Raw genomic sequence first — 15,002 nt, forward strand, 5'->3', positions numbered from 1 at the left:
AGAAGTATTGGCAGGGGAGGTATCAGTTTAATGTCCTTTTTATACTCAAGTTGAGATGCTTTTCCTGCAACAACTCTTGCTGGGATTGGGTCCCATCTATTTTGAACGATTCTGTCTCTAGCTATTGGGTCTGCAGTAGTTCCCAGGGCAGCACTGACTGACTAGACCAACAAATGTGTTCTTTCACAACTGAAGAAGCTAGAAGTCCAAAATCAAGTTATCACCAGGGCCATGCTTCCCCTAAAGGCTCTGGGAACAATTCTTCCCGGCATCTCTCCAGCCATGGCAGTTGTCAACAATCCTGGCCTTCTGTGTCTTGAAGGCCCTTCATTCTGATCCCTGCCTCCACCTTCACAGGGCCATCTTCATTCCATGTATATTTTACTCCAAATCTTACTTCCCTTAAATGGCACCAGTCACAGGACTTGGGGGATATTCTTCTCCATCTTCACTTGACTATATATATGATGACCCAGTTCACAAATAAAATCACCTTGAGAACATAGTTCAAGTCATAATAACCCCTGCTTAATTTTTCTAATACATCAGCTCACTGGACTCCAGCTCATTTATTGAAATACCTTAAGAGGCACTAGCCACAAGATTCAAAAGGCAAAGTGGTCCTGATTCAAATCCATCCCACCCACCCCCAGCACAACAGAAGCCCTCAGCAGGTGGAGGAGACCTCCCAGCCTTAAAGATCTTCCAACTCCTCACACCCAGACTTCAGGGCAAGAAGGGGTCAGTCCAACCTGTGGTACTCCCGACCTCCTACTCACACTAATCTCGAACTTTCCCTCCATGCCCCAAGGACCAAGGTTTACTCCAGATCCAAAGTTTATGGGATGCTGATACGTAAGCATTCCCCTGCCCCAGCTTCCCACAGACTCAGCAGCCACCTGCTTCAGCAGAGGTAGAAGTTCAAACAGGGAGAAGAAAGGAAGGGACTTCATAGCCATAAAGGTTGAAAACAAAAGATTTTGGCTAGGGCATTTAATGATCTACCTAAGATCTCAAGGTTCTAAAAGCATATACTATGTCTGTCTGTCTGTCTGTCTGTCTGAGTCCCGTCTCTGGGTTTTACATTCTACTTTCTGTTTGGTTTTTGTTATGGGCCATCTTGGGAATTGAGCCCAGAGCCTCAAGGATGGTGGGCAAGAACTCTACCATTGACCTACATCCCTAGCCCTATATTTGGGTTTTAAAGAGTTCAAAACACAAGAAAGTCAGTACTTTTCCATTTACATCAGCAAGCAAGATATGTTACTCCCCACCCCCAAATGGAAGATGAACTTCTTTATTGGCTGACGAGATGTGTGAGTCAGCATTCTGTTACTATGACAACATACCTGAGAAAAACAACCAGGAGAAGGACAAGTTTGCCTTGACTCAGCTTCTGATGTTTCAATCATTTGACCTAGTTGTTTCCAGGCTAGTGAGGCAGGACATCATGGAAGGGAAACATGGTATAGAAAGCTGCTCACCTAAGGGTGGCCAGGAAGCAGAGAGCACAAAAGTAGGAAGGATTGGGAGTAAGCAAGAGAGGAGAGGGAGAGGAGGGAGAGAAGAATACATAGGAGAGGAAGGGAGGGTGAGTGAGGAGGGGAGAGGAGAGGGGAGAGAGAGGGAGGGCTAGGGATAAGATAAAGATATACACATCAGTCATGGCTCCATTGACCTTTCTCCAACTAGGTCACACCTCCTAATAACTTAACTATTTAAGTTACCATTTAGCTATGAACTCATCGGTGATTTAACCCTTCCAGGAAGTTAGTGCCCTTATGATCCAATCCCCTTAATAATGCTACCTACCATAGAGGGGAACCAAGACTTAAGCACATGAGCTGTGGGGGACATGTCACAGTCAAACTATAGCAGAGGACTCTTTGATATAAATCACAGGACCTTTGTTATAGCACACATTCAAGTACCTGGGTCATGGAGAAAAGGTTTCACTTACCAAATAGGACAATCCATTTTAAAATAAAGAAGTTTAGGTCTAGGGTGTAACTCAGTGGTAAAACACTTGCCTCATAAGTAGGAGGTTCAGTCCTCAGCAGAACGCACACACACACACACACACACACACACACACACACACACACACACACACACACAGTCTTCCTTTAGAGAATTACAGTACACATTCCTGATGACACACCACACTTTTGCTATAAGACATAGAGAAGTCCGACTCAAACTGACTTGAAAATGTCCCCAATGCTGGCTTGTTTCCACAGTGCTAGAAGGTGCCATGCCCATCAGTGAACTTTAAACACTACGATACTGACCTGCCAGGCAAGAGGTGCCCATGAGTGTTATAGTGGTGTGAAGGTTATGGGGGTAACCAACTGCTTTCTCATCCGATCTGAGGCCTGTTCCGCAGGAGGGAATTCAGGCCTGGTACTGTAGGTAAACCTGGTCAAAAGCCCACGGCTCCGGATGTCATAGACCCTAGGAGGGAACCTACTACTATTATTTTACTAAATTAATAATGCTGTCAAACTGCCTTCTAAATATTTATATCTGTACTCACAGTTCATGCTACCTTTCTGTGTTGGACAGCAGTTAATGCAGAGACTATTAACTGGCCAAGGTGCTGAGAGTAGGTGACTTTTGGATGTTCGGCCCTAAATGGGACATTTCTATCAACGCCCCCCCCCCCACCCCGACCCCCACCCCCACCCCCCGCTACAAGGCTGAGGGAACATCTCAGGAAAGGGAGTAAAATGCTATGAAATGCTGTGTTCTTAACATGACTCAGGCATTATGTTCTTAACGTGACTCAGGCATGAACTCACAGCCATTACAGTTACCTACATTTATGCTACCTTATGGCCTAAGATCAAGCCAACAAGACCACTCAATATTTCAGTTCCTCTAATTGGATTCAGTGGGTTACAAAATTTTTAAAAATTAAGGATCTAGCCGGGCATTGGTGGAGCACACCTTTAATCCCAGCACTCAGGAGGCAGAGCCAGGTGGATCTCTGTGAATTTGAGGCCAGCCTGGTCTCCAAAGCGAGTTCTAGGAAAGGCGCAAAGCTTCACAGAGAAACCCTGTCTCAGAAAAAAAAAAAAAAAAATTAAGGATCTGAAGGTGGGAAGGGTGGTACTAAGGGCAGAGGCAGAGGGAGTAGAGGAGTTGGGATAGAGAAGATTAAGATACATTGTATCCATGTATGAAATTGTCAAAGAACAAATAAGAGATTAAAAGTTTTTTCTAAGCATGGAAAACAGATGGTTGCTCTGTCCCAGTGTCCTGAATAAGACCTGAGAGTGAAGAAAAACTTGGAAAATGTGTGCATCTCACCCTCTCACCACAGAGCCTTTGGCTCATTCTAAAGTGGACAGTTTCCAAACCGAGCAGCGGAGCACCACGGGGGCTTGTGGCAGGGGTGAAAGCCAGGGCCTTGCAGGCCTCACCCGGTGGCTCCCCTGGCTACAGACGCACTTTTTCCCTCAGTCTGTTTACCTCCCAAGAGTTCGTGCAAACAAAAGTTTCCTTTACTTGAAAAACGCCTCTCTGGAGAATTTAGGTCGGTTTTCAGTTTCCCAGAAATTAATACATTTGTTTACCTGACCCAGAGTGCTTGCATATCACCTGAATCTAACACCTTAATCCAACTTCAGTGCACAGAACTGTTTTCTCCTCCGAATGCCTGTCCCTGGAGGGCTCATCACAGTAAATATTTTTGGAGCACCTCTATACATGTGCTTCTATCATAGGCAGCTTGGGAGCTCCGGTGCATGGCAACCCTGTGTTCTCTGCAGACTGAAGTCGCCCTCACCCAAAAGGGAGAGTAAGGGGCTGAACTGCACGTGAACCCTTAAAGCGACCCTTGCATTGTGTCCCCCTTAGACAAAAACAGCCATAGGAAGGGTCTGGGTCTCCATGGGCTCGTCTCCTCCAGCCTGCCTTCTTTATTCTCTGTTCTCGGGGATCAACTCCCACTCACCTTTCAGGCTTACTGTCTCTGTCTCGGGAAGTCTCCTCTGTTCTGGTATCAAACAGACAGGAGAGGGGGAGCGACCAAGGAGGAGGGGATCTGTAATCACTGCAGATGTGGGGGAACTTCTCCGGTCACCTGAGACTTGCTTCAGAGGCCCTGGGCACCCGGTGGAGAACTGAACACTACATCCCTGCCTTCCTGGAGTTTGTATTCTAGTGGAAAAAAGCAAAGAGAAACGGTACACAGTCACCATGTAAAGAAGCAGTGAGACAGCATGGAGGACCACACCTTTAATCCCAGCACTCTGGAGGAAGAGGCAGGCGTGTCTCCGTGAGTTCGAGGCCAGTCTGGTCTACATAGGGAATTCCAGGACAGCCAGGGATACACAGTAAGACTTTGTGAAGAGGAGGAGAAGAAGGAGGAGGAGGAGGAGGAAGAGAAAGAGAAAGAGGAGGAAGAGGAAGAGGAGGAAGAAGAAGAGGAGGAGGAAGAGGACGAGAAGCAGGAAAAATGAGGAGCGGCAGCAGCAGGAACACCGAACGCTGTCCGTGAAACAAACCAGGCTGGCAGAGCCATGGCGACAAGGGTGCTACTAGGTGATCAGGAAATGTTCAGTCCCAAGTAACGAGACGACACCAACCATGCCAAACCCTGAGAGAGCAGCTGAGCCAGAGTGAACAAGACACACCGAAGGCCCTGGGCCAGGAAGAGGGCGGCATACTCCGTGAGCAGGAAAAGGGCCAACATGGCAAGACTGTGAACGAGGGAGAGGGTGGGTAACGAGACATTCTGAGAGGTGAGTGGGGCCATAGGCTTTCCATGGCGGGCATATGGAGTTTTGTTCAACGTAATAGGGAGCCATTGGAAGAGCCTAGAGCTTTAGGCACAAGGGGGTGGGAGGGGGCTGCACTTAGCACACTTACTGAGTTTGGATTTTGTTTGTTTTATTTTTTTGTTTTTTGAGACAGGGTTTCTCTGTGTAGCTTTGGAGCCTGTCCTGGAACTCGCTCTGTAGACCAGAGTTTGGGTCTTATATCCCAGGCCTCAGAGAGCTATCAGGGGGTTTTGAACAGCAGGACATGACCAAACAGCCAACCTGGAGGCCCTGTCTAATTCACAGAGATCTCCAACTTCCCCTCCCAAAATCTTTCTCCAATTTGTTCAGAAATTTCTTAACATATGTGACTCAACCACATAGACACACCCATGTGTCTGTGTAAACTGGGAAGCTTGAAGAGCTAGCCTTTCAAATTGTCGAGAAATGTGAAAGCTGACAGCCACATCTGATTGGGCGTGTTTTCTGGAGTGACTCTGTGGCAGGAGGAAGCCACATGTGAACAGACTGAGAAGGAGGCCAGGCCCAGAGAATCTGGGTACTTCTGGCCCACAGCCATGTCACACAGTGAACGTTCATCTTAGCATCAAGGTTTTGGTGCTGGGGCTCATGACCTCATGAAGGATGCTCTAGAAAAAAGAAGACTCATCAACTCTCCCAAAACCAGACCACGGAAGCAGCTACTCACTTTACCCACATGCAACAAGCCTTGGGCATCACTTTAGTTAACCAGTGAAAACAGCATAATATTATTATAGGTGGATGCACAGTTGGAGGGTGTTTGTGTAAGCATGGCATCTTCTCATCGTGGGCTGTCTGTACACTTAGCTTTGTTTCACTTAGTTCCCAGTTACTTCTGAGACACGAACTACCCGTCATGTCTGCACTAGCCCCAGTACATCTTCAACAGATCATGCTTTTCCAACAACTCTGTCTTGAGCAGACAGAAGCAAGAAGGACGTAGCGAGTCCAAGTGGGTGTGACACCGCACTCTTCACCTAAACTGGAGCACAGACTGAATTCATCTGCAGGTTTTCCTACGAGGCCTCCTTTACTCTGAAAGAATGGGAAACAAGCAGAAAAAGTGGGGCGGGTGGGGTCTTGGAAGTCTACCTTCTACGGCTAGCTTTCTGAGAAGGGTGAAGTCCACCAGGATTGAGGCAGGGTGCTGGGGTGAGACAATGCAGAGTGGGTTTAAGCTTAGGTAGTTGTTTGTGGATTTCTCACAACACTCTCAGATTTCAGAGAAAGCAAGAGGAGGTATAGGCTGCATCCTGGCTGAGCCAGCTTCAAAGCCAGGGCTGGTGGGAGGTGAGGAATCGGATTAGAGGAGGCCACACAGGGCTCTGGGCTTTAAAAGGCCCTAAAGCAGAAACTCTCCACCCCCAGCTGTCCTTGCTGGGGCTCAAGGCTGCCTGCTTCCACTCAGGGAGAATTTTTAGTTGTTTCCACCTGGCTCCTTTCTGTTCACTTCTGTAGCTGGTATCGGAAAGGGTTTCTGCCTAGAGCCGGGAGGCGAAGCTTACTACAACTATGCCTTGCCCATCCCAGAGCTCCGATGAGCTGGTGTTCTTTGTGAACAGGAAGAAGGTAAGTGGTGGGCGGAACTAGCACTGTGGCTTGCAGAGGGAAACCCCTGGCTCCAGGGGCACTCTGAGGAATCTGGACTGGGCCTCTCAGTCCAGGACAAGAAGCCCAGGTTTAGGAACCCATCCTGACTTGCCTCTCTCCTCTCAGTCAACACTTGGGTCCTGGCAATGAGGAAAGGCAGGAAAGCCTTGGGGTTCCTCGCCCCCGCGCCCCCCGGGTGCAGTCAGTCAATTCTTTCTGGCCCTGCACTTTATTGTATCACCCGACACAAATGACTTCATGTCCCTGAGCTCAGAGTCCTCCCGAGGCTTCCGCTTCCCACGGCTGCCAGTAAAAAAAATGGGAAGAAAGCTGCACCTGTCCTTGATCAGGCAGCAGTACACCCTGTAACATGGTTTGCGGTTCAAATTTCAGAATTTTTTTTGATGGAAACGGATCCGTCGTTTTTCTATTTATCAGATCTCTAGAGCAGCGGTTCTCAACCTTTCTAAGGCTGTGACCCTTTAAATCAGTTCCTCATGTTGTGGTGACCCCCAACCATAAAATTATTTTCATTGCTACTTTATAACTGTAATTTTGCTACTACTGTTACGCATCGTAGTGTAAGTATCTGTTTCCCAATGGTCTTAGGCCACCCCGGTGAAAGGGTCATTAGACAACCCTCTGAGGGGTCGCGGCCCACAGGTTGAGAGCTGCTGTTCTACGGAGTCTGCACCATACAGAAGTGTTAAAATATAAGTGCAGTCATCGTGGAGGCCCCTCTTTCCCTGGGTTGCAGCCTGTTCTGAGGCAATATATGGACAAGGACAGAACCTCTCCGTTGCTAGTCCCTGAGAACCCCTTCCTGGCCTCACCACCCCCTCACACAGGACGCCGGCTACTTTTATACTGCCCAGGCCCTTCTTGTCATGAGTTCCCTTCTATCTTCCAAGGGTAATAGCTTTTCTGGAGTCTCACCGTCTCCTTCCAAGGGCCTTTCAAACCTCTGACCATGCAAACCTAACCAGGACTCAGTCGCGTCTACCCCACCTCAGGAGCTGGCCCAAGGAAGCAGCCAGAGCCCTGCAGGGCTCCTCCTTGGCCTGCACACATTCCTTCCTGAATGCAGCCTCCTGGGCAACCACTGCCACATCCTTCTAAGCCATCACAAGCTGAGTTATAAATGGAGTTTTCCATTGGGTTAGGCTTTGGAGACCCAAAAGCCAGAGGGGGCACCTTCCTCCATCAGTCTCAGGTCGAACTATGAGTCCAGAATGACATGACTATAGTCAGGACAGAGAATAAATCAAGAAACAGACAGAACGGGAGGGGAGGGGAGGGGAGGGGAGGGGAGAAAAGTCTGTGTGGTGGGAGTCTATGGATAGTTTGTATGGGGGTGTGGGCATTGATCACATTCTCAGAAGCTGTTTTTAAAGGGTGAGAGTAAAGACCACAGAGGCGAGGCCTGTTCCATCGATGAGACACCTCCCCGCAGCCCCAGGGAATGAGTGAATGAAGTATCTTCTACCTTAGAAGCCTCTTCCATAGATTTCTATTCTTTGAGGTATGCAGAAGTGAGTGTCTCCCTTCAGAGGAGAGAGGAAGAGGCTAGGGTTGGCCCACTGAACTCTCCTTTCCTGTCAAATGACACCCCACGTTCCTGTCACACAGCAGAGTGGCCAGAGGTGTTCACATGACACCCCAAGGCAAAAGCGAAGTGACAGAAATGGGGGACAGGAAACAAGGAAGTTGCCAGGTGACTTTTGGTGTGAACACCCCACTTTCCAAAGGAAGAGACGGGGGGATCCTAATGTCCCACTAGAGCCACCCTGGGTCTTGAGGAGGGTGTCAAGGCTCACCAAAAGGCCACTCAAATGTTAAGGGACCAGCAGGCCCCAGAGTGTCTCCAAGATAACAATCACTTTCCCCAGTGACTTTCTGTGACAAACTCCAGACCTCTGAGGTCATCAAATGTTTCCTACAGCCGTCCCAGAAATGGCAGTAATGTCCCACCTTCCTTCCACCCAGCCTTCCTCCCTGTGGGACCCACTCTAACAAACATAATCCAAGTTTAAAATACTTCCAAAGACTCAGCTGGGAGTTTCCACGAGCCAGATGGCAGAGCAAATATGAAAAATGCCCAGTGCAAGTCCCCAGGGATCGTCACACCACAGTGGCTCCTGACTCCTGCCTGCCCCACAGAAACACACTTCGCTCCACTGGCCTCGTGAAGCTCCTTCCCTGTAAATGCACATGGAACACCGATTCCCCTCAGATCAGGTCTGGTCTGCTACATCCCACCTCCTAGAGCAAACAGATCAAGCAGGACCACCGCAGACATCCTCCTGCATCATCCGTTCAATCCCGTAATCTCTCCTGGTTCCAACGCAGGTGACAGAGAAGAATGTGGACCCAGAAGTCACTCTGCTGGCCTTCCTGAGAAAGAACTGGATCCTTTTGATCAAAATCTCAGCCATGTCTATGCATGCCATATAGAACTTAAGAACTTAAGCCGCTGTGGCGGAGAGCTGATCCAGCTCTAGCCAGCCCTTTGGCCCTCGCTTGATACTTGCTTTTGGCAGTGGCTTGAAGAATATCAGGTTAATTGGGCTGGTTTAGAGAGGAGAAAGTTTCCCAGCATTGCTTATGCGTGATTGAATAACATGAAATAAAAGCTAAGCGATTTGCTTCAGCTCTGCCCCGGGGGTGGGGAGGTGGGGGTTATGTAATAGAGACTCCGGTTGCCTATGACCTGCCCTTTGCAAAACCAAATTCTCAGATCCAGGGATTGAATAAAACAAGGGGAAAGATTTCTCTGCTTTGCATCTATTTTCTTAGACCAGATTTTCCCCGCCATCTTATATTCTGGATCCTAGATCTTCGAAGTGAGAAGTGTATTTTAATTACTCGACCTGATGGATTTCTCAGGGAAGCCAAAATATAAATAATGAAACTAAATGGCAGGAATAACATATTGATGAAATTGGCCTCTGGACAAGTTTTGTTTGGTTTCTAATTAGCCATCAAATATTTGAAAATCAGAACATTTTTATGTTTTAACCAAACAAGACTTCGTTGTGGCAAATGGGGAGGTAAGTGATTGTGCTTAGAGCTGGGTGAAGACTGTCCGTGGTCCCATCTCTGAAATAAGACTCAGGATCTCAGTTTCCCACCCAGGCTCCTCTTCACTTACATAACCCCTCTTATCCACATTTGAAGTTATAAACCAGTGGTCCCATTAGGAAAAAAAAAAAAAGGAATCCACAAGGGTGACCCCAGGTAAGACTCCTAGCAATCGTGGAGAGGGTGCCTGAACTGACCATCTCTTGTAATAAGATTGGTGACTACCCTAATTGTCATCAGAGATACTCTATCCAGTCACTGATGGAAGCAGATGCAGAGATCCACAGCCAAGCACTAGGCTGAGCTCCAGGAGTTTTTTGAAGAAAGGGAGGAGGGATTGTAGGAGCCAGAGGGGTCATGATGGGGGAACCCACAGAAACAGCTGACCTGAGTTCATGGGAGCTCATGGACTCTGGACCAATAGTTAAGGCGCCTCCATGGGACCGATCTAGGCCCTCTGCTTGTGTGTGACAGTTGTGTAGCTTGGTCTCTTTGTAATCTAGCTATGAGATCAGGACCTGTCCCTGGCCCTTAGCTTATTTTGGGGAACCTGTTGCCCATGCCCAGCCTTGACGCAAGGGGAGGAGCATGGTCCTGCCTCAGTTTGATGTGCCATACTTTGTTCAAGCCCATGGGAGGCCTGTCCTTTTCTGAATGGAGACAAAGGAGGATTGGAAGGGGAGGGGGGTAGATGGGAAAGGGGGTGTTGGGGGAAATGATTGGGAGGAGAGGAGGGAGGGGAAACTTTCATCGGTATGTAAAATAAATGGAAAAATGTTACTTAAATAAAATTTTAAAAATGATAATTCTTGGGGCTGGAGAGTTGGCTCAATGGTTAAGAGCACTGGCTGCTCTTCCAGAGGTCCTGAGTTCAATTCCCAGCAACCACGGGGTGGCTCATAACCATCTATAGTGAGATCTGGTGCTCTCTTCTGGCATAAAGACACATGCAGACAGAACACTGTATACATAATAAATAAATAAATCTTTTTAAAAAATAGTTCTTCTCCCCCAGTTACATGATTAGAATCAAAAGACATAGAATACCTTATAATGAAGTAGGGTTTGTCAAAGGAGTTTCCCCTTAAACCCTCTAAGATGTTTCTAGTGAGCCTGCCTTGGGGATGCAGTTTCGTCCTCCCTCTCCGCAAAAGGAAACAAGCCAGAACTGGGCTAATATGTCCAGGGCCACACTGCCAACCAAATGGCTTCTCAGACTGCGTCTCACCCCACAAAACCTTTCACACAAGTGACAGCCTAGGGGAGCAGGTATTGCAGAGGCCAAATGTCCACTGTGCATCGTTTCCTTGACTTCTCCCTCTCCAGTACGCCTCACAGGAACCAAGTACGCCTGTGGGACAGGAGGCTGTGGGGCCTGCACTGTGATGGTGTCTCAGCACGACCCGGTGTCCAAGAAGACAAGGTATCTCCCCAAGGTCCAGTCACCAGAGAAGTCTGTCTCTGTCTGGCTTCGGCTCTATGTGGGGAGCCATCCCACCCCCACCTGTCCCCAGGGCACGCTTGAGCAGGAGCAGCAGGAAATATTAGATAGAAATTTAGAGGGGAGAGAAACAGATAGAAAACACAGGAGAGCCTCAGGAGGGCCTGGATCCTAATCCACCGGGCCAACTGTCCCTGCCAAAGGGCTTTTAAAGGAATGCCAAGGGGTGGAGCATAAGACCTCCCTGCAACACAGCCAAGTGCAGACCATCCCAGATACGTGGTACTCAGGCCTGTGATCCGATCATCCTCTTTATGCAGACCTGCTGGGTAAAGCCACCAGGAAACCTAAATGGCCTCCAACAATTCTATAACTAAAAACGGTCAGATCCTTAGTGTTTCTCCTTCTAAGATCCCACTGAAAATCCTCGCAAATGCTGTGATCCCTCTACTCTGATAATGTCTAAGCTAATTGCCCTCTGCATAACCCTTGTGGGGGACCATGGCCTTCCCAAGGCCTCATCTGTGCACTCCAGGTTAAGAGCCAAGACAAGCCAACAGTTCATTTACTACTTGAGGGAACAGGCTCAAAAAGAAAAACTGACCTGTCCAAGGTCATCGAGCCTGTTGATCAACAACTTGAACCGGTATATTCTGGCCTGGAAGCTAAGGCTCTCTTTGCTACTGAACTGAAACCAACCTTGCAGAGCAAGGACCTGAGCCATGATCTCACCCTTTAAGTGAGAGTCAGATTCTAGAACATGGGCTTCATCCACATCATTGGTCCGAGACTGCTTTAGAACACAGACCACCCCACACTGTTGAGTACTTTACCCAGGGAGCTTAAATGAAACCAGAATGTGTTGATATGGGCAAAAGGCAAATAACCTTGGCTTGGAATGAGGTCATTGCTCTAGTGAAGACTAATAGAAGTCCAGCCACCCTTCTGGTGACCCAGGGCCATTCCTGCGGATCCTAGGTGGATCTATTTTCAGACTGTAAAGGTTCTCTGAAGTTCAGGATGTACAGGTTCACATTAAGGACCCCCAGTTCTCATAGGTGGCATAGAGTGAGCAGAAAAGGCTCTGACGTCCATGAATCTCTCACTCCTGCAGTCTCCCCAAATCATCCCTGCAGTCCCCCAATCACCCGTCCTAGACTCGGGAGGGTCTCTGCTGCCCCTTGTCATTCCTGGTTCTCCACGGGGCAGGACTACATCACTTCACTTGGTTTTCTTTGTGTCTCCCATACAAAGACACGTCTCTGTCACGGCGTGTCTGGTGCCCCTGTGCTCCCTGCATGGGGCTGCTGTCACCACCGTGGAAGGAGTAGGAAGCGTCAGTACCAGGCTTCACCCCGTGCAGGTAAGCGCTCATCTGAATCTTCTCACTTCGGGGCTTCCTTTTACCAAATGCCGAGCAGACTGTGCCACCTCCACCTTCTTGGTCACGACCAGGCACAGGGGAGCTTGGGACTCTTGATGATCGGGGTGATAACATCTACTCAGTGACTTCAGAAAAGGCTGAAACCCCACCTGCATTGGATCAAATGATCATCTCTCATCACTTTCTCTACTTGAATAATATCAAGTTATTTTTAAAACAATGTTCTGATACCTATTGTACTATAAGCTGGTGTCGAAATTGAACACAAGCTCTAGACTAAATGCCTCTGAGGGGCTGGGGATGTAGCTGTTGGTAGAGTGCTTGCCCAGCGTGCGTGAAGTCCTTGGGACTGCATAAACCTGGCACAGTGGCACACACTTATAACCCAGTACTGGATAAGTAGAGACAGAAGATCAAGAGTTCCAGGTCATTCTCTACTACATAAAGAGCTCAAGACCAGCCTGGAGCACACGAGATGCTGTATCAAAAAGTCACACCAGGGCTGGAAAGATGGCTCAGTGGTTAAGAGCACTGGCTGCTCTTCCAGAGGACGCAGGTTCAATCCTCAGCACCCACATGGCCATTTATATCAGCCTCTAACACCAGTTCCAGAGAGTCAGATGCCCTCTTCTGGCCTCCATAGACACTACACACACATGTTGCACATACACATACTCAGGCACACACATACACACACATATATATACACATGCATCAAATTATAAATATATAGAGAGAATCATACTAAAAAAATGTCTCCAAGGCTAACAGGATAAAATTTGGGGATTGCAAGCCAGGTGGTGGTGGCACATGCCTTTAATCCCAGCACTGGGGAGGCAGAGGCAGGCGGATCTCTGTGAGTTCGAGACCAGCCTGGTCTACAAAGTGAGATCCAGGACAGACACCAAAACTACACAGAGAAACCCTGTCTCAAAAAAAAAATTGGGGATTGCTCCCTATAGCATAGAGGTTTCAGGAGTAAAATCAGAATTTGGATGAGAGAAGTCTAAAAGAAACTTCTCTAGAGGATGGAGTCAATCATCCCCCAAAAAACACTTAGCCTGCTGCTGAAGCAACAAAGTTGGATCTGAGGGCAACATGATATGTGTTGGCATCAATTCCCTGTCATTGTTACAGAAGTTTGAAGCGTCACAGCAGGATCAACCCACATTCATTCTTTTAGGTGGAGTGGCCCAAGTGTCTCTTGGTTTAACCACATGAAAGTCGATGCCAGAGAGGCCAGCAAAGATGACAGACCCAGGAAAGTCTCCTCGAGTCTGCTAGGAAGTCACATAAGATGCTCACAGCCAAGTCAATCCCAGGCAGTATATTCCAAATCTAGAGCCAGGCTTCCCAAGCTTTGGTGTTCCCAGGAGTCACCAGGAGTTTGCTAAAGATTCAAATCCTGAGTCAAGAAGTTTGGAGCCTGGTCCTGAGTTCCGCACTCCCTGCCATTTCCCAGAAGAAATCAGTACTTCCAGACCATAGACCACACTTTAAATAACAGAGACCAAAATTCTCAGTCTCTGGAAGCTGAGCTCCCTTTGAGCCAAGCAGAAAATGTTAAAGAAGGTGACATGGGATCAGCAATGGTCTCCAAGTCAGCCAAAACCACACAACCGCCTGAACTAAGTGGTGAAAGATGCAGGTGTCCAAGGAAACCAGTTTTGAAACTTACCCACACCCTCCTAACAGTTACTGATTCCTGGAGAACTATTCTCACAGGGAGAGCAGGCTGTACACTGCTAATTCCCAAGAAGAAGGATCAGAGTATCTGACCCTGAGAAGTAACTGAAGTGATAAGGTGTGGCTTCTGAACCACTACCTTTGGGATGCCCAAGGAAGGGATACACAGCCCTGAATAAAGGGGCCAGGCACATTGGCCCAGAGAAGGGCGCAGGCTCTGGACCCTGGAGAGAGTTCGTGGCAGCAGGAAGACAGGGTTGTGACCACAAATGTACCCTTCCAGGAGAGAATCGCCAAGAGCCACGGTACCCAGTGTGGATTCTGCACCCCTGGGATGGTGATGTCTATGTACACACTGCTCAGGAACCACCCGCAGCCCTCAGAGGAACAGCTCATGGAAGCCCTGGGAGGTAAGTCTAACACAGGAGGCAGAGAGAGGGAAAAGATACTTCAAGCTTCCCCATGCCATCCTCAACATCATCCCAGCTCTGCTCAAGTCCCAAGCCACAGTTATTTCTAAAATAGCCTGTGCAGACACAGCAAAAGATGTCATCTCTGCACACAGCACAGAGGCCACTATGCCTCTCTCTCTCTCTCTCTGTCTTTCTCTCTGTCTCTCTGTCTCTCTCTCTGTCTCTCTCTCTGTCTCTCTCTCTCTCTCTCTCTCTCTCTCTCTCTCTCTCTCTCTCTCTCTCTCTCTGACTCACCACCTGCTTCCCAAGGGCCTGCATCAATTTCATGAGACTACCCGAACAAAGCATAACAAACCGGCCAGTTTAAAACACAGGAAATTCTCCTGCAGTTCTGGAAGCCGTCAGGCTGGCTGTACTGTCTGATGCTCGGAGGAGGACCTTCCTTCTTCATCCACAGCCTCTGATGGGTGACAGCTGGACCTTGGCATGTGGCTGCAAAACTCTAATGTGTTTCTGTCTCACACATTTCCCCCTTGTGAGTCTATGTCATAAATCTTCCTCTTTTTCAAGGACACCAACCACTGTCTTAGGCTGTCCCA

The 15,002-nt window shown here is 48.4% G+C and overlaps 1 protein-coding gene across 1 annotated transcript in view; it reads left to right on the forward strand.

Moving 5' to 3' along the window:
• Positions 1 to 5,238: 5,238 nt before the first annotated feature.
• LOC128117550 (aldehyde oxidase 2) overlaps positions 5,239 to 15,002 on the forward strand; it is a 106,330-nt gene continuing 96,566 nt past the window's right edge. The window contains exons 1-5 of the mRNA XM_052749522.1: positions 5,239 to 6,377; positions 8,748 to 8,805; positions 10,806 to 10,902; positions 12,175 to 12,283; positions 14,274 to 14,400. Coding sequence (XP_052605482.1) covers positions 6,321 to 6,377; positions 8,748 to 8,805; positions 10,806 to 10,902; positions 12,175 to 12,283; positions 14,274 to 14,400 — 448 coding nt within the window. The 5' untranslated portion in view covers positions 5,239 to 6,320. The remainder of the gene's footprint in view (positions 6,378 to 8,747; positions 8,806 to 10,805; positions 10,903 to 12,174; positions 12,284 to 14,273; positions 14,401 to 15,002) is intronic.

Source organism: Peromyscus californicus, unplaced genomic scaffold (genome assembly GCF_007827085.1).
Source record: "Peromyscus californicus insignis strain IS unplaced genomic scaffold, ASM782708v3 Scaffold_21__1_contigs__length_65335640, whole genome shotgun sequence".
NCBI lineage: Eukaryota > Metazoa > Chordata > Mammalia > Rodentia > Cricetidae > Peromyscus > Peromyscus californicus.